Raw genomic sequence first — 26756 nt, forward strand, 5'->3', positions numbered from 1 at the left:
GTGGTGGATCCGCCGCAGTTGTGTAGTGGTGCCGGCCTCTACATAACTTTGATGGATCCTCCGCCGCTTCTAAATGTAAGACAGTTTCCTAAAGATAGGCGTCCACTTCCCTGCACACGCCACACCTACTTTTTTAGACCTGGCGTGAGCGGGGAAAAGCCGCAATCTGCGTCAGAAATGCAACTAATTTAGGCTACTTTCACACTCACGTTTTGGCTTTCCATTTGTGAGATCCTGGAGGTGGACACCAAAACGCTGCCTGCAGCGTTTTGCTATGCGCTTGACGAAACTGAGCCAAAAGGATCCGTTCTGTCACACAATGTAAGTCAATGGGGACGAATCCGTTTTCTCTGACACAATCTGGCACAATAGAAAACTGATCCGTCTCTCATTGACTTTCAATGGAGTTCATGACGGATCCATCTTGGCTATGTTAGAGATAATACAAACACATCCGTTCATGATGGATGGATGCATGCGGTTGTATTATTGTAACGGATCCGTTTTTGCAGATCCATGACGGATCAGCCCAAAACGTGATTGTGAAAGTAGCCTTAGCTGTATTTCTGTATAATAAATGACCCCTAAGTTCTTCAGTATTAAAGGGGTATTCCCATCTGGGACATTGATGACATAAGGCAAGGGTATGCCATGAGTGTCAGATAGGTCCCACTTTTTGACCCCTGAAGTGAACATAGAACAGGAGTGCATGCACTGCCGCCCTCTATTCGCCTCTATGGGAGTTCTGAAAATAGTTGAGTGCTGGCTCGGCTGTTTCTGGCGGTCCCATAGTGGTGGGGACTGGAACTTTGCAGTATGCCATCATTGTCTCAGATGGGCCAACCCATGCAGCAATCAGTTCTGCTTTATGTAGATGAACAATTATTGATCGCCCTACAGTTTCATTGTTTGTCAGCCGCACTTCCCTGTTAACATGGAAAAATCTGCTACCAGCAAATGAAGAAGTTTAGTGTCGCATGAAAGAACAAATATCTTGTCAGTCCATACATTAGAGTCTTTCCAACATAATGAGACGGTCACCATATTAACATGAAAGCATTGTAGTACAGAATAGAAAGACAGATACATGTTATTATAAGGATACAGAACATCACAGAATTAGTGTTAGAATATTGTATAACATCTAACCAACCCCCCCCCCCCCTCCCCCCCATCCCTACTTGATCCAACAGAGAGACAGTTGCAGTACCTTTATTTCTCTATTAATTACGTCTCAGGAAGGCCATTTACAGAGCCGTCCCATTGACAGAGTCAAGGATAGGTCATCAATATAAAAAAAAGTGGACAACTCCTTTAAACTAATGGGCCAGCAGCCACATGGCTGTTCCTGCATAGAACTAGCTAGAAATTGCATTTAATAAACAATGGGCAATGGTAGACAAAGGTTGCTGGCATACATACCGCCCTGGAATGACTAATTGAATGGTAATTGTGTAGGCAATAAACTATTTTATGCCACTGCTTATATACAGTTTCCCAAAGGGCTGTAGAAAGGTGTAAAACCTTGAACCTGATTGGCTGCTGCAATGTCCACCACCGTTTCTTTGTGATAGTTTTAATAGGATTTTACTGCAGGATCAGAAACATAGGGATCATGGCTCATATTGATGCTGGGAAAACCACAACCACAGAGCGAATGTTGTATTATTCCGGTTATACCCGTGCTCTTGGAGGTAAGAAAAGTGCACTGCTGTATATGCTTTGCTCTACAGTCTGTAGATATAGTATTTGATTACTTTTATCTATCCATATCTTTATCTATCCGTGTATCGTATTTTTCGCTTCATAAGATGCACCTAGGTTTTAGAGGAGGAAAATAGGAAAAAAAAATTTTTTTTCTTCAGACCCCTATATTAGATCCTCAGATCAGACCTTCCATATCAGACCTCACATGAGACCCCCATGTAAAACTTCAGATGAGACCCCCATGAGACCTCTAGGTCAGACCCCCATCAAAACTAAAATATAAAAATTAACTTACCTCTCCTGCTCTGGCGCTACTCTTCAGGCCCAGCAGTCTGTCCCGCGGACACGCTTCCTAGTCTTTCCCGGGCCTGCGCTGCACTGTGACATGACTATGTGTAGCATCAGGTCATAGTGCGCGGACTACGTCCTGATGCTGTACGCAGTCAGGACAGCGCAGCGCAGACTTGGAGAAGGTGGGGGTGTGACTACAGGCAACTCTTAAAGAGCATCACTCCCCACGACTCCTGCATACTAGTGAGCCCTTCCATAATGCAAGCGCTCACTCGTATTAGCTTTAGAAGATCCACTGACATTTTCCCCCTACTTTTGGGAGAAAAAAGTGCGTCTTATAAAACGAAAAATACAGTATCTATTCGTCTATCATCATCTATATGTATAAATTAGATTCCTTCATTAAACAATTTTATATGGTTTCTGTCCTTATGACAGATGTGGATGATGGGGACACAGTGACTGATTTTATGGTGCAGGAAAGGGAACGTGGGATCACCATTCAGTTCGCCACTGTCACATTTGACTGGAATGGACACAGGATCAACTTGATTGACACTCCAGGTAGTCTCTAAGTTACTTCATTTTGTACAAGACTTCTAACTAATTCCATGTAATATCTCCTGAACAATGTATTGTGTCTTTTCCCAGGACACGTGGATTTCACAGTAGAAGTGGAACGCTCATTAAGGGTGCTGGATGGAGCAGTCGCTGTGTTCGATGCCTCAGCTGGTGTTGAGGTATGATGGTTTATTCTAGTTAGCAGTCGTTTTCTCATTTGGGTGCATATATATTCTTTGTAATAACATTTGGAGGGATAGCATTTCTTCCACCTATACTTTGACACCTATACGTACACAATATGGTGCAATTGAAACCGGATCCGTCCCCCATTGACTTTTAATGTAAGTCAGGACGGATCCGTTTTGACTTAGACTTTTTTTTTTAAAATGAATAATGCAAACGGATCCGTTATGAACGGATACAAGCGTTTGCATTATTGGTGCAGATCCGTCTGTGCAGATACAAGACGGATCCGCACCAAACGGGAGTGTGAAAGTAGCCTTACACCCAGCACCCTTGCTAATCAAGCTGTTGGAAGGGGCCATGGCGATTGCTGCGGCCTGTGATGTCACGTCCATTGGTGACACGGCCTTTCTGCAGCTCAGTCCCATTCAATTGAATGGAATGCAAAAAAATGTTTGGGTAAAAAAAAAAAATGGTTTGGGTAAAAGTTATAGCGTTTACAAACTATGGTACAAAAATGTGAATTTCTGCTTTTTGAAGCAGCAGACTTTCTGAGCACCTGTCATGTTTCCTGAGGTTCTACAATGGCCAGACAGTACAAACACCCCACAAATGACCCCATTTCGGAAAGTAGACACCCTAAGGTATTCGCTGATGGGCATAGTGAGTTCATAGAACTTTTTATTTTTTGTCACAAGTTAGCGGAAAATTATGATTTTTTTTTTTCTTACAAAGTCTCATATTCCACTAACTTGTGACAAAAAATAAAAACTTCCATGAACTCACTATGCCCATCATGAAATACCTTGGGGTGTCTTCTTTCCAAAATGTGGTCACTTGTGGGGTAGTTATACTGCTCTGGCATTTTAGGGGCCCAAATGCGTGCAAAGTAGTTTGAAATCAAAATCTGTAAAAAATGGCCGGTGAAATCCGAAAGGTGCTCTTTAGAATGTGGGCCCCTTTGCCCACCTAGGCTGCAAAAAAGTGTCACACATGTGGTATTGCCGTACTTAGGAGAAGTTGGGCAATGTTTTTTGGGGTGTCATTTTACATATACCCATGCTGGGTGAGAGAAATATCTTGGCAAAAGACAACTTTTCCCATTTTTTTATACAAAGTTGGCATTTGACCAAGATATTTATCTCACCCAGCATTGGTATATGTAAAATGACACCCCAAAACACATTGCCCAACTTCTCCTGAGTACGGCAATACCACATGTGTGACACTTTTTTGCAGCCTAGGTGGGCAAAGGGGCCCACATTCCAAAGAGCACCTTTAGGATTTCACAGGTTATTTTTTACACATTTTGATTTCAAACTACTTACCACATATTAGGGCCCCTAGAATGCCAGGGCAGTAGAACTACCCCACAAGTGACCCCATTTTGGAAAGAAGACACCCCAAGGTATTCCGTGAGGGGCATGGCGAGTTCCTAGAATTTTTTTATTTTTTGTCACAAGTTAGCGGAAAATTATGATTTTTTTTTCTTACAAAGTCTCATATTTCACTAACTTGTGACAAAAAATAAAAACTTCCATGAACTCACTATGCCCATAATGAAATACCTGGGGGTGTCTTCTTTCCAAAATGGGGTCACTTGTGGGGTAGTTATACTGCCCTGGCATTTTAGGGGCCCGAATGCGTGAGAAGTAGTTTGAAATCAAAATCTGTAAAAAAATGGCCGGTGAAATCCGAAAGGTGCTCTTTGGAATGTGGGCACCTTTGCCCACCTCGGCTGCAAAAAAGTGTCACACATCTGGTATTGCCGTACTCAGGAGAAGTTGGGCAATGTGTTTTGGGGTGTCATTTTACATATACCCATGCTGGGTGAGATAAATATCTCGGTCAAATGCCAACTTTGTATAAAAAAATGGGAAAAATTGTCTTTTGCCAAGTTATTTCTCTCACCCAGCATGGGTATATGTAAAAAGACACCCCAAAACACATTGCCCAACTTCTCCTGAGTACGGCAATACCAGATGTGTGACACTTTTTTGCAGGCTAAGTGGGCAAAGGGGCCCACATTCCAAAGAGCACCTTTCGGATTTCACCGGCCATTTTTTACAGATTTTGATTTCAAACCACTTCTCACGCATTCGGCCCCTAAAATGCCAGGGCAGTATAACTACCCCACAAGTGACCCCATTTTGGAAAGAAGACACCCCAAGGTATTTCGTGATGGGCATAGTGAGTTCATGGAAGTTTTTATTTTTTGTCACAAGTTAGTGGAATATGAGACTTTGTAAGAAAAAAAAATATATAAAAAATCATAATTTTCCGCTAACTTGTGACAAAAAATAAAAAATTCTAGGAACTCGCCATGCCCCTCACGGAATACCTTGGGGTGTCTTCTTTCCAAAATGGGGTCACTTGTGGGGTAGTTATACTGCCCTGGCATTCTAGGGGCCCTAATGTGTGGTAAGTAGGTAAATGACCTGTGAAATCCGAAAGGTGCTCTTTGGAATGTGGGCCCCTTTGCCCACCTAGGCTGCAAAAAAGTGTCACACATGTGGTATCGCCGTATTCAGGAGAAGTTGGGCAATGTGTTTTGGGGTGTCTTTTTACATATACTCATGCTGGGTGAGAGAAATATCTCAGCAAAAGACAACTTTTCCAATTTTTTTTACAAAGTTGGCATTTGACCAAGATATTTATCTCACCCAGCATGGGTATATGTAAAATGACACCCCAAAACACATTGCCCAACTTCTCCTGAGTACGACGATACCAGATGTGTGACACTTTTTTGCAGCCTAGATGCGCAAAGGGGCCCACATTCCTTTTATGAGGGCATTTTTAGACATTTGGATCCCAGACTTCTTCTCACGCTTTAGGGCCCCTAAAATGCCAGGGCAGTATAAATACTCCACATGTGACCCCATTTTGGAAAGAAGACACCCCAAGGTATTTAATGAGGGGCATTGCGAGTTCATAGAAATTTTTGTTTTTTGGCACAAGTTAGCGGAAATTGATATTTTTATTTTTTTCTCACAAAGTCTCCCTTTCTGCTAACTTGGGACAAAAATTTCAATCTTTCATGGACTCAATATGCCCCTCAGCGAATACCTTGGAGTGTCTTCTTTCCGAAATGGGGTCACATGTGGGGTATTTATACTGCCCTGGCATTCTAGGGGCCCTAAAGCGTGAGAAGAAGTCTGGAATATAAATGTCTAAGGGTATGGGGAGTTCATGTGAGATTTTATTTTTTGACACAAGTTAGTGGAATATGAGACTTTGTAAGAAAAAAAATAATAATTTCCGCTAACTTGGGCCAAAATGTCTGAATGGAGCCTTACAGGGGGGTGATCAATGACAGGGGGGTGATCAGGGAGTCTATATGGGGTGATCACCCCCCTGTCATTGATCACCCCCCTATAAGGATCCATTCAGATGTCCGTATGTGTTTTGCGGATCCGATCCATGTATCCGTGGATCCGTAAAAAAACATACGGACATCTGAATGGAGCCTTACAAGGGGGTGATCAATGACAGGGGGGTGATCAGGGAGTCTATATGGGGTGATCACCCCCCTGTAAGGCTCCATTCAGACGTCTGTATGTGTTTTGCAGATCCGATCCATGTATCCGTAAAAAACATACGGACATCTGAATGCAGCCTTACAGGGGGGTGATCACCCCATATAGACTCCCTGATCACCCCCCTGTCATTGATCACCCCCTTGTAAGGCTCCATTCAGACGTCCGTATGATTTTTACGGATCCACTGATACATGGATCGGATCCGCAAAACACATACGGACGTCTGAATGGAGCCTTACAGGGGGGTGATCAATGACAGGGTGGTGATCAGGGAGTCTATATGGGGTGATCACCCCCTGTCATTGATCACCCCCCTGTAAGGCTCCATTCAGACGTCCGTATGTGTTTTGCGGATCCGATCCATGTATCAGTGGATCCATAAAGATCATACGGACGTCTGAATGGAGCCTTACAAGGGGGTGATCAATGACAGGGGGGTGATCAGGGAGTCTATATGGGGTGATCACCCCCCTGTAAGGCTCCATTCAGACGTCTGTATGTGTTTTGCAGATCCGATCCATGTATCCGTGGATCCGTAAAAAACATACGGACATCTGAATGCAGCCTGACAGGGGAGTGATCAATGACAGGGGGGTGATCAATGACAGGGGGGTGATCAGGGAGTCTATATGGGGTGATCACCCCCGTCATTGATCACCCCCCTGTAAGGCTCTATTCAGACGTCCGTATGTGTTTTGCGGATCTGATCCATGTATCAGTGGATCCGTAAAAATCATACGGACGTCTGAATGGAGCCTTACAGGGGGGTGATCAATGACAGGGGGGTGATCAATGACAGGGGTGTGATCAGGGAGTCTATATGGGGTGATCAGGGGTTAATAAGTGACAGGGGGGGTGTAGTGTGGTGTAGTGTAGTGCTTGGTGCTACTTATTACTGAGCTACCTGTGTCCTCTGGTGGTCGATCCAAACAAAAGGGACCACCAGAGGACCAGGTAGCAGGTATATTAGACGCTGTTATCAAAACAGCGTCTAATATACCTGTTAGGGGTCAAAAAAAATCGCATCTCCAGCCTGCCAGCGAACGATCGTCGCTGGCAGGCTGGAGATCCACTCGCTTACCTTCCGTTCCTGTGAACGCGCGCGCCTGTGTGCGCGCGTTCACAGGAAATATCGCGTCTCGCGAGATGACACATATAGATGACGCAGGGCTGCCGCCTCCGGAACGCGATCCTGCGTTAGACGGTCCGGAGGCAGTTAAGGACCAGTAACATTTTCTCCCTTCGTGTTCCAGCAGTCATAACTTTTAAATTTTTTCTTCAAAATTTTTTATTTTTAGGGATTAGGCTACTGTCACACTAGCGGCACGGACCTCCGGCAGGCTGTTCTGTCGGGTGAACAGCCTGTCGGATCCTTCCTGCCGCTAGTGACCGTGTGCCTCCGGACTGCCTGACAATAATGGGGGCGGAGTTCCGGCGAGGCACAGGAGCGCACGGCGAGAGGCTGCTGGAATAAAACTACAACATGTCCGACATTTATTCCGGCAGCCTCTCGTCGTGCGCTGCCGTGCCTCGCCGGAACTCACCCGACGGAACGGCCTGCCGCAGGTCCGTGCCGCTAGTGTGAAAGTAGCCTTAGTTGTAGGTTTTTTTTTTAGGAACCATTTTGAGATTATATATAGTGCATTAAATAACTTTCTCGCTCATATCATTGGGGGACACAGGACCGTGGGTATAGCTTGCTGCTGCCACTAGGAGGCGACACTAGGCTGAAAACGGTTAGCTCCTCCCATGCCAGCTATACCCGCTCCAGCCTGGAGAGAGCATATCAGTTTTTAGCTTAGTGTCGTAGGAGGCAGACCTCCCTGCTTAGCAGAGTGGCTCTGTGATTTATTTTTTAGTTTATTTTAAGCTGTTTTCTCACAGGTTTCTGGAGGGGACACAGAGTAGCAAGGCTTCTCTGTCTCCTAGGGAGGCTGGCCAGTGTCGGTTATCCCACCGCCTTGCCTCCCCCAAGAAGACAAGTGGACCAGGGCAGCCTAGCTCCCCTGCTTCCCACCAGCGAGAGGGCCATCTGCTCCAAACCCTTTACTGCCCGGTCCTCTGCCACTTCGGTCCAGCGGCCGTAGAGGTGGCACTGCTGGTCTGACAGAGAAGGGTGAAGATCACAGATGAAGGCAGGTGAGTATGTTACTACCGGCACCCCTTCCCCCTTCCTACTCCTCGCAAGTCAGTACAGTCCTGGAGAGGGGGTAGCGTTCCTGGCCAGGTCTCACTGGACATGCGGGGGTTAACTGCCTCCTCGCACTGCGGTGCTCCGGCATGAGAGGGTTAATGTTGCGGCGCTCTGCGGGGGTACTCTCGGTCACGTCCCCTCGGTCACGTCTCGGTCAAGTTCCTCTGCAGACATGGCAGCACTCATTTTTGATTTCCCTGACTGGGCAATACGGGCGCATGAGAGCTTCCATGCGCAACAGAGCGGGCATTCAGGGGGCGTGATTTGAGATAACTCTCTCCAGTCTCTCCTCAGCATCTAGGGGGGTAAAATTCCCTCGTGGACAGGCAACATTTCTGGGTTCTGCGTGCCATGCGCCCGCACAGAGCCATCCCTCCCCTCTACAGCCCACAGAAGTACAGGACCATCCTGGCTGTGTAGAACCTGACTGGGCAAGGGCCCTGTCCCGGGCAGTGGAAGACCTTTCTAAAATCTCCCACTCCATCCTTTCTCTATTGGGTAGTTTGGTTGAGAAATCGCCACCGGTGCAGTCTACATCGCCTCAACATCCCCCCCCCCCCCTCCTCCAGGTTCCTATTCACAGGCGTCCTTCCTAGGTGACACTTTCCAGGTACAGGAGGACCTTCCCTCCGCCAGCCACAAGGGGTTGTCATTTTTGCGTGCGAAGAAGGCCCCTAAATCTTTTCCCTTGCACGAAGACTTTTCTGTGGTTGTAGCAAAAGCTTGGGAACAGCCAGGTCTGCGCTTCCTGGTTCAGAAGCGGTCTATCCTTTTCCAGCTGAATGTGTGGCAAAATTGACCTCTCCTCCGAAAGTGGATCCACCGGTCGCTCGCCTAGCGAAGAACACGGCTGTTCTGGTGGCAGATGGCTCCTCTCTTCAAGACCCGGTTGACCGTTGCATTGAATCGCTCTCCAAGTCTGTGTTTGCAGCCAGTGGATCGGCCCTGCGACCCATTTTTGCTTCTGCGTGGGTGGCCAAGGCGGTCTCGGAGTGGGCCCTCTGTTTACACCAAGACCTGCCGGCGGATCTCCCAAATGCGGAGCTCCAATCTTTGGCGGTCCAAATCTCTCAGTCAGGGAAGTACCTCTGCGAGGCGACTTTGGACGCTGGTACTATGGTCGCGCGCTCTTCGGCTCTCGCAGTATCTATTCGCCGGGAGTTCTGGCTTATAGTTTGGGCTGGCAGATTCCTCCTCTAAGCGCTCGCTTACGAGCCTCTCTTTTACCGGGTATTGACTCTTTCGTTCCCAGCTCGATGAGATTATATCGGAAGTGACGCGGGGGGGGGGGGGGGGGGAGCACTCATCTTCCACAACCCAAGGTGAAATGTTCTTTTTGTCCTAGAGCTTCGTAATCCCGTTATGGGTCTTGTGGCGAAACCAACCTCGCCACTGGGTTTTGGAGAGGCCTGTTTATCAGCCTCTTGCCTCAGGATTATGGCCCATACTAACTTTTAAACCCCTGAACCTATTCAAGTGAATTTTGGATAGGTTTGTCCCCAAGTTATACTGTTTAAATTGATGTAAGTTATATGTATGGCCAATGTAAACTCACAAAGTTGTAACAATTTATAATAAGTGTAACTTGTCAGCTTGGGAGGAAAATGCTGGGTGTGTTTCTATTGTGCCATTGTCCCATTGTGTGTTTAAAGGGTGATGTCTGTCCTGTTATATCCACATGTGTATTGGTGACTTCTCTTTGTCTTGAGAGATAATTGGATTATGCCTCGGGTGTCTCCAGGGCAGAGAGGAGGAAACCATGATGCATTGTGGGGATGTATTGTCTCTGTGTATCCTACAGTGCTGCATCTGTCCTATGTCACAGTCTTCATTCTGGTCCCCTAGGGGCGTGTACACCAGATGGGCTTGGTTGTTTTATACCTCCCTGTGGGCGGTCCTGTATTTGAAAAAACTGTAATAAAAACCAGGCTGGGTGTGCCAGCACCTCAGACCACTGCTTGACCCTCAACACGGAGCCTTGTCTCGTTATTGGGGGGATCCGCTGTATGCTGTTAGAGACTGATTGCCAGGAGTGTAAGCTGATTCCTGTTCGTCTGCTAGCAGCTATTCGTGAGGTTCCAGTTTGGAGTGCTACTTTGTATCCAGTTCGGGACATTGGTGTTCTGCAGTAGCTGGGCCTGTCTCTCAGAAAGGGGCATATCGCCTAAACGGATTTTAACCCCTTGTCTGCTGAAATGGTCCGTTACATTGGTGGCAAGCGGCGGGATCGTTCCTACAGCCAGAAGGACAGCTACAGGAGACACCATTTCTTTGGATTTTACAACTTAAGGGCAACGCATGTCTCAGTACAGCAACCCTAAAAGCACCAGGATGGAACCAGCAGTGGAGTACAGATACTCTGTCGAGGAATTTGACCGTATGATGTGGTTGCGGCTGAACTTCTTCGGACCCAATCCAGCTGAGAAATACGTGAAGTTCGTGAGGAGTCTAGTGTTCAAGACCCTACTATACCGGGCAGAAGGTGACGGTCAGCTGCCACGTTGGGTGGACCTCCATCGGAAATTACAGTTGCGGGACAGAGAGAGCTCAGTCTCCCCTCCCCAGCGGCAGAGTGTCCAGCAGGGAATTGGGAGCCCAGTCTCCATTCCCCAGCGGCAGTGTGAATTGCAGGGAATTGGGAGCCCAGTCTCCATTCCCCAGCGGCAGTGTGAAATGCAGGGAGAGGAGAGCAGTGTCCTCCCTCCCCAGCGGCAGGCTGAGTTACAGGGGGGCAGAGGTAGTTGTCCCTGCCCCCCAGCAGCAGAGTGATATGCCGGGAAGGCAGTGTGAAATGCAGGGAGAGGAGAGCAGCGTCCTCCCTCCCCAGCGGCAGGCTGAGTTACAGGGGGCAGAGGTAGTTGTTCCTGCCCCCCAGCAGCAGAGTGATTTTTTGGGAGTTGGGAGCCCAGTCTCCATTCCCCAGCGGCAGAGTGTCCAGCAGGGAATAGAGAGCCCAGTCTCCTTTCCCCAGCAGCAGCACACTGTATTGGGAGCGGAGACGGTCGGTCGCCCTCCCCAGCGGCTGGAAGTATGTATGGGAGAGGAGCTCGTTACCCCCTCTCCCCAGCGGCAGCTTAACGCACCAGGGGGAGACAGTAAGCCCCACAACAGTGCAGATGGAACCGTGGTCTCTGCACCTACAGCACAGGGGGTAGAGACAGTCGGTCTCCCCCTCCAACAACCAGACTCTAAGCCAGGGAGCAACACAGAGACCGGGAGTACCAGCTTCCAACATAACCTTGGTGGACTCACTGGACAGAGACAGGCTACCAAATGCAACAGGTCCAGTATTGGGTTGTGGGTGGGCTGCCAGACTAACTCAGGTACCGACCGGCGTGAGGTCATGTATCTGGTTAGTCTTCCCTGGGGGGGGGGGAGATGTGTGGCGAAACCAACCTCGCCACTGGGTTTTGGAGAGGCCTGTTTATCAGCCTCTTGCCTCAGGATTATGGCCCACACTAACTTTTAAACCCCTGAACCTATTCAAGTGAATTTTGGATAGGTTTGTCCCCAAGTTATACTGTTTAAATTGATGTAAGTTATATGTATGGCCAATGTAAACTCACAAAGTTGTAACAATTTATAATAAGTGTAACTTGTCAGCTTGGGAGGAAAATGCTGGGTGTGTTTCTATTGTGCCATTGTCCCATTGTGTGTTTAAAGGGTGATGTCTGTTCTGTTATATCCACATGTGTATTGGTGACTTCTCTTTGTCTTGAGAGATAATTGGATTACGCCTCGGGTGTCTCCAGGGCAGAGAGGAGGAAACCATGATGCATTGTGGGGATGTATTGTGTCTGTGTATCCTACAGTGCTGCATCTGTCCTATGTCACAGTCTTTATTCTGGTCCCCTAGGGGCGTGTACACCAGATGGGCTTGGTTGTTTTATACCTCCCTGTGGGCGGACCTGTATTTGCAAACAACTGTAATAAAAACCAGGCAGGGTGTGCCAGCACCTCAGACCACTGCTTGACCCTCAACACGGAGCCTTGTCTCGTTATTGGGGGGATCCGCTGTATGCTGTTAGAGACTGATTGCCAGGAGTGTAAGCTGATTCCTGTTCGTCTGCTAGCAGCTATTCGTGAGGTTCCAGTTTGGAGTGCTACTTTCTATCCAGTTCGGGACATTGGTGTTCTGCAGTAGCTGGGCCTGTCTCTCAGAAAGGGGCACATCGCCTAAACGGATTTTAACCCCTTGTCTGCTGAAACGGTCCGTTACAGGTCTTTTCAGAGGTTCTCCGGCACCCGTCTGGCAGCTACCTCTGCAGCCAGACTGCCCACGCAGGATCAGCGTAAAAAGCCATCCTTTAAGCCCCAACTGGCCTGGTGCCCGCAGGCTCAGCCACCACATTCCTCTTCTGGTCTTCTGCATGAAGGTGCACCCCCCCCCTCGCGGGTGGGGGGTCGATTCTCCCTCTTTTAGGAGACCTGGCGAGCTCACATCTCGAACGCATGGACACTCGAGGTCGTCACCTTGGGTTATAAAATAGAATTCAAGTCCATCCCTCCCAACTGGTTTTTCCTCTCACAACCCCCCAGGGATCCAGTTCGGGCTGCGGCATTCTTTCAGGTAGTTCAATCCCTTCTCACACGGAGGGTGATAACTCCGGTGCCCCTAAAGGAGAAGTTTACGAGTTTTTATTCAAACCTGTTTGTAGTTCCCAAAAAAGAAGGCGCGGTCCATCCGGTGCTGGACCTCAAGGTGGTAAACCGCTTCCTCCCGGATTCAATGGTTCAGGATGGAGTCCCTTCTCTCCGTGGTTGCTTCTTTGGTCCAAGGGGAATTTATGGCGTCCATAGACATTCAGGACGCCTACCTGCACGTCCCCATCGCGGCCGTTCACCAACGTTTCCTTAGTTTTGCTGTTCAGTCATGCCATTACCAATTCGTCCCCCTTTCATTCGGCCTGGCAACAGCTCCGTGGGTATTCACGAAGGTACTCACTCCACTCCTGGGCCTTCTGCGGTCCAGGGGCATTACTCTTCTCCCTTATTTGGATGACATTCTGATCAAGGCTCCGACAGTCTCTCAGTGCGAGGAAAGTCTTCGGATCACCCTGGACACTCTCTCCCACTTCGGCTGGATAGTGAATCTGCGGAAATCTTCCCTCAATCCTACCACCCAGATCAGATTCCTCGGCATGACGCTGGATTCGGGCGCTGTGTTGGTACGCCTACAACAGGACAAGAGACTGGATATCCAGCGGTAGGTGCGTCTGCTACTCCAGTGCCGCAGTACGTCAATCCGCAATTGTATGTGGGTACTGGGGGTGATGGTGGCCTCCTTCGAGGCAGTCCCATTCGCTCAGTTTCACACCAGATCCTTTCAGCGTGCCATTTTGTCCTTCTGGGACAAATTTCTGGATTCTCTGGATCGGGAGATTCACCTGTCTCGGCAGGTACGGTCGGCACTCCGTTGGTGGATTGCACCTGCGCACCTGGATATGGGTAAATCCTTTCTCACAGTCTCATGGACGGTTATTACAACCAACACCAGTCTTCACGGTTGGGGCGGGGTCTTCGCGACCAGGACGGTCCAGGGCGTTTGGGCTCAATCGGAGTCCAAACTGCCCATAAACATCTTGGAGCTCTGGGCCATTTATCTATCCCTTTGCCATTGGACGTCCCTCCTGCAGGGCCATCTGATCAGAGTGCAATCAGACAATGCCACTGCGGTGGCTTATATCAACCAGCAAGGGGGGACCCACAGCCTGGCGGTGATGAAGGAATCCGCGAAGATTCTACAGTGGGCGGAAGACCACGTTCCGGTGATATCTACGGCCTTCTCTGTTCCAGGAGATACTATTTCACCTGGTGGATGGTGCCTAGTGCCAAGTCTTAGGGCTCATGCACATGACCGTATGTTTGATCCAGACCCGATCCACATTTTTTGCGGATTGGATGCAGACCCATTAATTTCAATGGGGCCACAAAAGATGGACACAGCACATGGGTCTGCACTTCCGTTCCGCGGTCCTGCAAAGATAGAACATGTCCTATTCTTGTCCGTTTTACAGACAAAGATAGGATATTTTTATTGAAGTGAAAAAGATGGCAGCATGCAGGCGGCCAGGATCTGTGTTTTGAGGATCCTCGATTTGAGGACCACAAAACATTACAGCCAAGTCCTTATGGTAGGCTCACACTGAGTTTTTGAAGGAGGTTTTGAAGCACATTTCTCTGCAGGTTTTTAAGCTGAAGCCAGAAGCGGATTCAGAAATAATTGGAAATATAAAGGAAGAACTTATTTCTCCTTCCTTCTGGATCCACTTATGACTTTGGCTGAAAAACCTGCAAGAAAATCGGCCTCAAATCTCCCTTTTCAAAAAACTCAGTGTGAACCTACCCTTATAGACCATGAAGTAAGTTGCGAGTGAGTTCTTGAACCAAGCAGGCTGTTGGGATGGTACCTTTTCTGAAGGTTACACTGATGGACAAGTAGTGAATAGAGCACCACCATTTTATTGGGGTGACCGCTGTCAGTGGACACTGCGTGTTCTGTAACATTGTACTCATATGTTTACCTCTGTGTATCACAGACTGCAACTGGAGATACTATTGTATCCTCAAAAGCATCTGCATCAGCCGCTGCTCACAGGGCTGGTCGAGCTGGGGAGAAGAGCAAGGACAAGAAGTCACAAGACAACCTTGTATTAGCCGGTGTGGAGATTCCAGAGCCAGTCTTCTTCTGTACCATTGAGCCATCCTCTGTAGCTAAACAACCCGGTAAATTCTTAAAGCTGTTAACCCTTTAAGCCCATAAGACGCACCTAGGTTTTAGAGGAGGACAAGAAAAAAATATTTTTTATTAGACCTCAGATCAGCAATCAGACCCCCAATGTTAATCAGACCTTAGCTCAGATCCCCAATGTTAATAAGATCTCAGATCAGACCCCAATGTGAATGACCCCCAATCAGACCTTAGATCAGAGCCCAATATAAAGAAGACCCCCAATCAGACCTCAAATGAGACCCCCATGCCTCATATCAGCACACAGCCATATGTGATAAGCCCCCAGCCATATGAACTCAGCCCCCAGCCATATATGAAGGACATATCTGAGCCCCAGCACCGCGCCAAGGTATCTCAAGTAGCTTGGGACCTAACGCTAACCTACCTTTGCCGTAGGGGCAATACCAGGAGCGTAAGGTCCGGCTCACAGCAAACTTCCAGTTGTGTAGGATGTCTTTTTGTGGTACTTGTGGTCCGCTGTGGGCATCCTCCACTGTATGCATTTTTGCTGGGGATCGCCATTAGCAACGGGCCACAGGTGCAGGATCTGCTCCCCTGGGTATAGATGCACAACTGCATATGGGGTTGAGCACTTCCTGCCTTTTGACACCACGCCATTTTTTGTAGTTTGTAAATAGATATGTTTGGAGGTATATAAACTCCATATTTAAATGTGCCTGATTTTCATCCACAGGCAACATTTAGGTGCACCTGTGAGGCCTGGGCCTTATCAGTCAGTCTTGGGTGGGACTCAAAGCCTCCTCCCATTGCAAGCATGGCTGCATGCTGGAGTTTGCTGTGAGTCGGACCTTACGCTCCTGTAATTCGCCCACTGGCTCCTGGTATTGCCCATATGGCACAGGTAGGTTGGCGTTAGGTCCCGAGCTACTTGAGATACCTTGGCGCTGTGCTCGGGCTCAGATATGTCCTTCATATAAGAATATATTGGCTAAATTCTCAAAAAAACACCAGTTTGATGGTTTAGTCAGACTTGTTTGTTTGCAAACAGTAGTGCACCTTCCTTAATGTTTTTCTCCACCGATCTGACATTGCCGACCTATCCGGAGGCTAAGCCATCAATATTTATGTACCGGAAAACCCCTTTAAAGGGGTTGTCTGGTTTCAAGGTGGAACCACACAAACCTTCGGATCACCCTGCAGTAAAGAACTAGTAATTACTTACCTGACAGATCCCGTGCCGCCGCTCCACTTCTCCCGGCAAGACTCTATTTACTTAGCTGCAGCTCTGATGTTACATCGACAACACGGGAACCTCTGCAGCCAATTACTGGCCTCTTTAGGTGCACTGCTGCTGAGGCCAGTGAAGGGCTGGAGCTGTTATAAGTTGTAGACGTGACATCACCGATGCAGACCCAGTTACAAAAGCACAGGATTCGTCAGGTACCAGTTCTTTATTCCGGATCTTAAACCCCTTTAAGATCTGCTTCGGATTGTAAAAACAAAGTAGACGTAGACTTTTATATTATTGAGTACCAATTATTTGATGTTTATATATGTGCACTTTATGTTTGTATATAGATTTAGAAAATGCACTAAGATGTCTCCAGCTAGAAGACCCTAGCCTAAAAGTGAAGATAGATCCTGACTCTGGACAGGTAAGAGATTATTTAATTTACTGTTTGCCAGATCCAAGCTTGAATTTGCCCATTTTGGTTTGTGCTCCAAGGATGTGAACATAAGCTCTCTATGTATTACTGTGCAGAGATGAAACGACTTTTGTCTCTGTATTTGAGGCTGGACAGCCGTTTTCCAGATTGCTGGTTTAGTTCATTAAATGGAATATCACACAAATTTAGAGGGACACTTCCATCCGAAATGGGTAGTTTTTTTTTAAACACTTCATAGAATACTATTTTGTAAGTGTCTTTAGCTGTTTGTCCTTTTTTATTTCATCAGTATTATACCATTGAAAATGAAATGCAAAATATTGTCCTTCTTTAGCAGTCAGCACAGGACGAGCATTGCACTTCTCAGCGTAATGTGTGATTCCCTGAGTCACTCACCACGTCCTTCCCTCTCTGGCTGCAGTTATGGTCTGAGTAAGGGTGAAACAAGGCTGTTTGCTGTGCTAATAGTCTAAACAAAGGAGGAAGTTAAGAGCCAGAACAGGACGTAGAATACACCCAGTGATGTAAAAAAATGTATACCCAGAAAACCGTCCACCTGTCTTTGTAAAAAAAAAATTACATAGAATATTCACATATGGGATGTTAATATTTGATTAAAAAAAATGATGATGGTTGTAACGGACCGTTTCAGCAGACAAGGGGTTAAAATCCGTTTAGGCGATATGCCCCTTTCTGAGAGACAGGCACAGCTACTGCAGTACACCAAATTCCCGAACTGGATACAAAATAGCACTCCAAACTGGAACCTCACGAATAGCTGCTAGCAGACGAACAGGGATCAGCTTACACTTCTGGCAATCGGTCCTCTAACAAGATACAGCGAATCCCCCCAATAACGAGACAAGGCTCCGTGTTGAGGGTCAAGCAGTGGTCTGACTGTACTTCACGTACAGCCTCTTTTATTCATAAACCACAAACATAGTACTGCCCACAGGGGTTTGAAATACAACCAATCAGTAATTTACAACACATACAATGTAACTACAGCAACCAATCGTTCACACCCCCAGAGGACCAGAATGAAGACTGTGACATAGGACAAATACAACATATCCCCACAATGCATCATGGTCTCCTCCTCTCTGTCCCGGAGACAACCTGAGGAGCAATCCAATTATCTCTGAGGACAAAGGGAGATCGCCAATACACATGTGAGGACAACAGAACAGACATCACCATTTAAACACACAATGGCACAATAGAAACACACCCAGCATTTTCCTCCCAAGCTGACAAGTTACACTTATTATAAATTGTTACAACCTTGTGAGTTTACATTGGCCATACATATAACTTACATCAATTTAAACAGTATAACTTGGGGACAAACCTATCCAAAATTCACTTGAATAGGTTCAGGGGTTTAAAAGTTAGTATATGGCCCATAATCCTGGGGCAAGAGGCGGATAAACAGGCCTCTCCAAAACACCATGGCGAGGTTGGTTTCGCCACAATGGTATTGTTCCTTTAAAACTATTTTACTCACTTCCTTTCCTTTCTGTGGATCGGCAGGAGCTCATCAAGTACCTGCATCTCCCAAGATGCATCGCTTTTATCTCTTGTTAACTCCTTCCTTCCCTACATAGAAAATAGTCCCTGACATATAGCCCCATATGCCATGTAATTCCACCACATTTTCCTTCAGTCTAGAGCAAGGATCAGAAATTTTCAGCACTCCAGTTGCTGTGAAAAGTAGATTTTTGTACTTGTAAATTGTAATTGTAAACTCTTTTTATCTTCCGTTCATTGGGGACACAGGCAAGATCATGGGTGTATAGCTGCTGCCACTAGGAGGCGGACACTAAGCAAAAAGAGTGACCACCAGCTATAACCTTCCTACAAGGGACTAAGTTAAGACAGTTTGTTCGAGAGCAGCAGAAGGAGCATAAACCTGGGGCCATGGATGAGGCCAGAACCAAACAAAAACCAAAACGAGGCAGAAACCAATAAAAATAACTGGGTTGGAGATGTGTCCCTCAATGAACAGAAGAGAAAAAGATTTTATGGTAAGTACAAAAATCTAGTTATCACATCCGTGCCATTGGGTGTCCACAGGCAAGACAATGGGATGTTCCAAAGCAGTGCCAAGGGCAAGAAAACCAGAATGCGTCTGTGGATTCAAAGGTGCGCTAAAAAATCTAGAGAAGATGTGTAATGAGGACCAGGTCGCAGCCTTACACACTTGGAGAGCTGAAGCCCAGTCATGTACAGTGCCTTGCAAAAGTATTCACCCCCCTTGACTTTTTTTGTGTTTTGTGTTTTGTGTTTTGCGCTTGTGAACAGCAATCTTTAAGTCTGACCACAGATTTTCTATTGTATTGAGATCTGGGCTTTGACTAGGCAATTCCAACGTTTCCCGTTAAACCACTCAATTGTTGCTTTAGCAGTGTCTTTGGGGTCATTGTCCTGCTGGAAGGTGAACCTCCGTCCTAGCCTCAAATCACGCACAGAGTGGTACAGGTTTTGCTCAAGAATATCCCTGTATTTAGCACCATCCATCTTTCCCTCAACTCTGACCAGTTTCCCAGTCCCGGCTGCTGAAAAACATGGTGTTCTTTGGGTGATGTGATGTGTTGGGTTTCCGCCAGACATAGTGTTTTCTTTGATTGCCAAAAAGTTGAATTTTAGTCTCATCAGACCAGAGCACCTTCCTCCATACATTTTGGTAGTCTCCCAAAAACCCTTTTTGCAAACTCACAACATGCCTTTTTGTTTTTAGCTGAAAGTAATGGCTTTCTTCTGGCAACTCTGCCATAAAGCCCAACTCTATGGAGCATATGGCTTATTGTCATCCTATGTACAGATACTCCAGTCTCTGCTGTGGAACTCTGCAGCTCCTCCAGGGTTACCTTAGGTCTCTGTGCTGCCTCTCTCTGATTAATGCCCTCCTTACCCGGTCCATGAGTTTTGGTGGGTGGCTGTCTCTTGGCAGGTTTGCTGTTGTGCCATGTTCTTTTCATTTGGTTATGATAGATTTGATAGTGCTCCTGGGGATCATCAAAAATTTTGATATATTTTTATAACCTAACCCTGACTTGTACTTCTCAACCACATTGTCCCTTACTTGTTTGGAGAGTTCCTTGGTCTTCATGGCAGTGTTTGGTTAGTGATGCCTCTTGCTTAGGTGTTGCAGCCCATGGGGCCTTTCAAAAAAGGTGTGTATATGTAATGACAGATCATGTGACACTTAGATTGCACACAGGTGCACATGATTTCACTAATTATGTGACTTCTGAAGATAATTGGCTGCACCAGAGCTTTTTATGGGCTTCCTAACAAAGGGGGTGAATACATACGCACATGCCAATTTTCTGTTTTCTATTTCAAAACAATAGTTTTTTTTAATATATTTTTCTCATTTCATTTCACCAACTTAGACTATTGTGTTCTGATCCATAACATAAAATTCAGATTAACAAAACATTGAACTTAAGGCTGTAATGTAACAAAACACGAAAAGAGTCAAGGGGGGGGGGTGAATACTTTTGCAAGGCACTGTACAGTCCAGAAGGCCCCTACAGCCAGAATTGAATGGGCAGTGAGAGGGCAAAGGGTTTCACAGTCTTTGGTGCAGTACACTTCTATAACTAATCTATCGAGAGATGGTGGCTTTTGATGCTGCCAGTTCCTTTCTAGGGAAATCCAAAAGAAGAGGTTAGAGAGAGGTAAATTTGAATTGCCCAAACCAGATCAAGGGTATGCAGAGTACACTCCTGGGGATGGTACAGGGAGGGTCAAAAAATATTTTCGTTGCCATGAAATGAAGACACCACCGTTGGTAAAAAGTATGGCATATGGTGAAGGACCAGCATACCCTGATGGACCACCAGAAAAGGAGAGTGACAGGAAAGATTCTTGATGGCCACCAAAAAAGCAACTTTGTAATAGAGGAAACAAAGACACACTATTTGTAATGGCTCAGAGGAAAAAGGACTGGAGTGCCTCGACTACCAAATTAATGTCCCAAGGAGCCAAAAGATGGTGGTAAGGTGGAATAGACTGGGCAACACCCTGCAGAAAAGTGCGAACCGCAGAATTTGAAGCCAAGTTGCACTCAAACCGAATGGAAAGGGTTGAAACTTGCCCCTTAAGGGAACTCAGCCCATTTCCAGATTGGAATGGAGAAAAGACAAAAGTTTCGGTTGAGTCTTCACACCAACAAAAAAATAAAAATCCCAGCGTCTTTTACCCTAACCACAGTCTGTTTTGGAGGTAAAAGAAGCTGGAACTGAGGAGAACCACACTGGAAAGTACGTTGATACAAAGAAAATAAGTTACAGAAACTGACCTATGCGTGGCTTTGCTCTGCCGTGTTCAGATATCACTGCTGTAGAAAGTGATCTGTATAGAGTTCCATCTAGTTTGGCCTGTTGGGAGCTGGACAGTGGAGGGACCAAAGATAAGAAGAAGCCTGTGGCCGACTGCTCTGAATACAGTGCCGCTGAAGGTTGATCCTGCTTTTTCTCCATTATTCTTGGGATTCCTCTGGCCATCAGACAGAAGCAGTAGGAGAGAAGACCGATCCAAGGCTTTACCTGTCCTGTGCAAATACCTGCTGTGACTCTCACAACAGCATTTGGGGAGTGCAGTACCCTCTGCAACTATACTAGACATCCAACAGTATGTCACATGAGGGGCTGCCTCTGTCTCTGTTTTTCCTTCTGCTCCTAGTGACAACAGTTTGTCTTACCTGCCCTCCCCCAATGTCACAGATGAGAAACTATATTTCCCAGCATGTAAACTTACTTGGCGGTTCTATAACTCCCATAGAAGTCAAAGGAGTATTCTAGGAGTTGTAGTTTCGGAACAACTGAAGTCCCCGAGGCTGCGGATCCGTTGTCTATAAATATTTCTATGGATTTAGAAGTAGGGATGAATGAGTGAAAGGCGTCTGGACCACTTCACCTGCTTCTTTGAGATCACCATGCCAACACTGTGGGGAATAGCTGGGAAGCTGCTGAGCATATTAGTCCACCTCTGAATGCAGGAGAGGGGGACGCTATTAGAGGTTACAAATGTGCATTATAAAACCTACAATATTTTTATTGCATGTATACTGCATACTGCAATAATACGTAAAGGGAGTCTGTCACCTGTGTTTCACCAATATAACTAAGATCACTGCCCCACAGAAGATTGCAGACACATTCCAAGCAGACCTGTGTGCACCTTGTCTGTATTCCATGTCCAGGAAAAGCACTTTTATTCTGATGGAAAGCAGCTCCTAAGTGCCCGGCTCTGCTGCCGCAATTGCCCAAAGAAAACCAGACTGAAGAGAGGGCTGCTTTAGCTGCTCATATCTTGGGATTGGTAGCAGCAAATATGAACATGGCCTTGTTTGAAAGCTGGCATTCCAACCTTTCAAACGATACCAGAATTACAGCATTATATCCACTATATCAGAAGATATAGCAGTTAGAAATAGAGTCAGGAGTGAAAGTTGTTTTTACTTTCACTTTCAGCCGGGCACTTGGGAGCTGTTTTCTAGCAGAATAAAAGTGCTTTTCATGGACATGGAATACAGACAAGGTGCACACAGGTCTGCTTGGGATGTGTCTGCAATCTTCTGTGGGGCAGTGCTCTTAGTTATATTGGTGAAAATTAGGCGATGGACTCCCTTTAATTTAAAATGCCCTATTCATTACATAGTAATACCTTTTATGGCATACCCCTTTAAGCCTTTTACCATCTTCGGTGTGGCATGTTTGTTTTATGCTTTTCATATTTAAATGTTTTAGTGGTTTACGTTCATGTACGTTCACTGGCAGCACTGACTGTGTTGTATACATCAAATTTTACTGATATTGCTAAAATGTTCTTTTTCCTTCCTGAATTGCATCTTATTCTCTGTGGAATGGGGGAGCTTCATATAGAGATAATACATAACCGGATACGGAGGGAGTATGGTTTGGAAACCTACTTAGGACCCCTTCAGATTGCATATAGAGAAACCATTTTAAATGGTTCACGAGTGTCAGGTAACCCATATCCATGCACAGCTGCTTGTTCATATATATATAATATATATATACACTCTCACCTAAATAATTATTAGGAGCACCATACTAATACGGTGTTGGACCCCCTTTTGCCTTCAGAACTGCCTTAATTCTACGTGGCATTGATTCAACAAGGTGATGATAGCATTCTTTAGAAATGTTGGCCCATATTGATAGGATAGCATCTTGCAGTTGACGGAGATTTGAGGGATGCACATCCAGGGCAGGAAGCTCCCGTTCCACCACATCCCAAAGATGCTCTATTGGGTTGAGATCTGGTGACTGTGGGGGCCATTTTAGTACAGTGAACTCATTGTCATGTTCAAGAAACCAATTTGAAATGATTCGAGCTTTGTGACATGGTGCATTATCCTGCTGGGAGTAGCCATCAGAGGATGGGTACATGGTGGTCATGAAGGGATGGACATGGTCTGAAACAATGCTCAGGTAGCCCGTGGCATTTAAACGATGCCCAATTGGCACTAAGGGGCCTAAAGTGTGCCCAGAAAACATCCCCCACACCATTACACCACCACCACCACCAGCCTGCACAGTGGTAACAAGGCATGATAGATACATGTTCTCATTCTGTTTACACCAAATTCGGACTCTACCATTTGAATCGAGACAGAAATCGAGACTCATCAGACCAGGCAACATTTTTCCAGTCTTCAACAGTCCAATTTTGGTGAGCTCGTGCAAATTGTAGCCTCTTTTTCCTATTTGTAGTGGAGATGAGTGGTACCCGGTGGGGTCTTCTGCTGTTGTAGCCCATCCGCCTCAAGGTTGTGCGTGTTGGGGCTTCACAAATGCTTTGCTGCATACCTCGGTTGTAACGAGTGGTTATTTCAGTCAACGTTGCTCTTCTATCAGCTTGAATCAGTCGGCCCATTCTCCTCTGACCTCTAGCATCCACAAGGCATTTTTGCCCACAGGACTGCCGCATACTGGATGTTTTTCCCTTTTCACACCATTTGCTGAACGGCACGGACAGCCTTTAATATAACTGCCTATTCTTGTCCGCAAAGCGCGGACAAGAATAGGACATGTTATATATTTTTTTGCGGCCCACGGAACACAGCAACGGATGCGGACAGCACACGGAGTGCTCTCCGCATCTTTTGCAGCCCCGTTGAAGTGAATGGGTCCGCATCCAAGCCACCAAAACTGCAGCTCGGATGCGGACCAAAACAACGGCCTTGTGCATGAGGCCTTACTTGAATTTACATACATATTTATTTATTTTTTTTTAAAAACTTTTTTTTAATTTAGTCCCCAACATTCAATCAATAGATTGCAATTTGTATAAAGTAATAGATTTTTATCCATTACAGAATACAAAGATCAGGCTATTGCAATACAGTGCTGCCACCTGCAGGTCTGAATTGGAATACATCAGTAATAAGCCTAGAAGCTTAGTACAGACTCTGGCCTATTACTTCAATGGACTGCCTTCCCTGGTCTCAGACAGGGGAGGCGTTTCTGCCCGGAAAGTGTGCGCTTCCAGGTTTTTTTACCTTTTCAAATGCCGTGGCATCTGAGGGGTTAAATGTCCGATCGGCATTACTGCTGATCGCAGACATTAGCTGCGGGGTGGCTGCTGTGTGAAACAGCATTCACCCAGTAGATATGGCGCTCGCTCCGCTTTGGGCACCATCTTTAAAGACCTGACATCCGCCGTACATGTACGGGATGTCGGGAAGGGGTTAATAACTGTTCTCTGCAGTATATTTCTTTTTTTATGTTAATGATTAGATACCCTGGATAGACTGATGGGTGACACCCGACACCAAGTGACGGTAGAACTGGAAGTAATACTCTTATCTGATGACAGTCCGGTCGTTAAATATTCTGGTAATCTGCCGTCTAGTGTAAATGGTTATCAGGAAGCAGTAGAGACTGGCATTCACAGTTCTTACCTCTCAGGTGAGTGTACAGTTAGTCACCAGAATTTAACTTATTACATGCAGTAATGTAAGGATGTAGTGTAACTGTAGGGTAGTGATAATAATAATATAATAATAATATAAATGATAATATACTTTATATAGTGAAGTTGAACGTTTGTAGGAGAAACCTTGTCCTGAATTGTCCCTTAGGCCTCTTTCACACGAGCGTGACGGATTGGCTCCGGATGAGTTCAGGGAAACTCGCACCATTTTGCAAGCAAGTTCAGTCAGTTTTGTCTGCGATTGCGTTCAGTTTTTTCCACACAGGTGCAATGCGTTTTGATGGTTTACAAACAACATCTCCTAGCAACCATCAGTGAAAAACGCATGCATCCGCACTTGCTTCCGGATGTGATGTGTTTTTTTTACTAAAGCTTCATTCACTTCTGTGGGGCCAGGGCTGCGTGAAAAACGCAGAATATAGAACATGCTGCGTTTTTCACGCAACACAGAACTGATGCGTGAAAAAAAACGCTCATGTACACAGACCCATTGAAATGAATGGGTCAGGATTCAATGCGTTCACGTCACACATTGCACCCGTGTGGAAAACTCGCTCGTGTGAAAGGGACCTTAGCAGTGCTCTCTAAATGAGCGTTACTAAGGCATATCTGTCTTCCTAGTAGATGGATCCCAGCTGCTCCCCTCACTTATATACTGTACATTACATCCCTGAACATTACCGTGTGTACATTAAATGTATGTGTTGATATCCCTGCTATCTCTCGCTGATCAGTGTGGCCAGCACTGACAGCGCACGCTCCTGCTGTATCCCCAGTGCACTGAGTAACTAACCAGCCCCAAGGGGATACATTACAGCGAGCAGTAAGCTCTCGCTATTGAGAACGCAGGGAGATTTACAGTATATAGCATGGATGCTCAACCTGCGGCCCTCCAGTTGTTGCAAAACTACAACTCCCAGCATGCCCTAATAGCTGTAGGTTGGGCATCCCTGGTATATAGGGACAGCTATATAACTGTCCCTATATACTTTAAATCTCCCTGCATTGGTTACTAAGCGCATCACGCTGCGTTCACACCTGAGCGTACGGGATGGAGCGCTCTGTATGCGCGTTTACAATCGCGGCTCCGGAACAAGCGAACGCCCATGGTCGCGCGTTCCCGGAAGTCTATGTACGGGAACGCGCGACAAGACGCCCCAAAGAAGCTCCTGTACTTCTTGGGGCGTCGGGCGTTTTACAGCGCGATCGTACGCGCTGTAAAACGCTCAGGTGAGAACCATTCCCATAGGGAATCATTGGTTCTTGCCTGTTGAGCGTTTTACAGCGTGTAGGAATGCGCTGTAAAACGCTCAGGTGTGAACCCAGCCTCAGGGATACAGCAGGAGCGTTCACAGTTAGCACTGGCCATGCTGATCAATGTGAAGATAGCAGGGATATCAATACATTAATTTAGTGTACACATGGTAATGTTCAGGGATGTACAGAATATGAGAGAGATGTGAGGGGAGCAGCTGGGATCCGTCTTCACGGTCAGTACTGCACTAGGAAGACATATTAACGCTCATATAGAGACTGCTGCCAAGGGACATTTCAGGACAAGTCTTCTCCTATAAATGTTTTTTTTTTAAAAAAAAGCAGTTACACTTTTAAGTGATCAGTAAATTGCTTTACTAGGGATCATGCACACGACTGTATCTCCTGGGCGAAGTGCGGCTCCCCTGACCTTAGCGGACTGTATCGTAGTGATTTATCAGTTCATACCTGATCACCGGCCTATGGTAGTGTCCTCATCATGTGAGCAAACTGCAATAGCCCCACAATCGGATATAAACTTACTGTATCTAAGTGTATAAATCACTGTGATATAGTCCGTTCAGGTTGGGTAAGCTGCAGCTGACACACAGCCCATGTATCCTGGGCTGAACATGGTCAAGTGCATGAGCCACAAATCCAAATTTTCACATGATTTTCACATGATCTCA

The 26756-nt window shown here is 46.4% G+C and overlaps 1 protein-coding gene across 1 annotated transcript in view; it reads left to right on the forward strand.

Annotated features, from left to right (window-relative positions):
- Positions 1-1385: 1385 nt before the first annotated feature.
- The window catches only part of LOC120990729 (ribosome-releasing factor 2, mitochondrial-like), a 28027-nt gene continuing 2656 nt past the window's right edge, over positions 1386-26756 (forward strand). The window contains exons 1-8 of the mRNA XM_040419637.1: positions 1386-1395; positions 1494-1694; positions 2437-2562; positions 2650-2738; positions 15021-15207; positions 21182-21310; positions 22602-22841; positions 24618-24788. Coding sequence (XP_040275571.1) covers positions 1386-1395; positions 1494-1694; positions 2437-2562; positions 2650-2738; positions 15021-15207; positions 21182-21310; positions 22602-22841; positions 24618-24788 — 1153 coding nt within the window. The remainder of the gene's footprint in view (positions 1396-1493; positions 1695-2436; positions 2563-2649; positions 2739-15020; positions 15208-21181; positions 21311-22601; positions 22842-24617; positions 24789-26756) is intronic.

This window comes from Bufo bufo, chromosome 2, assembly GCF_905171765.1.
Source record: "Bufo bufo chromosome 2, aBufBuf1.1, whole genome shotgun sequence".
NCBI classification, from domain to species: Eukaryota; Metazoa; Chordata; class Amphibia; order Anura; family Bufonidae; genus Bufo; species Bufo bufo.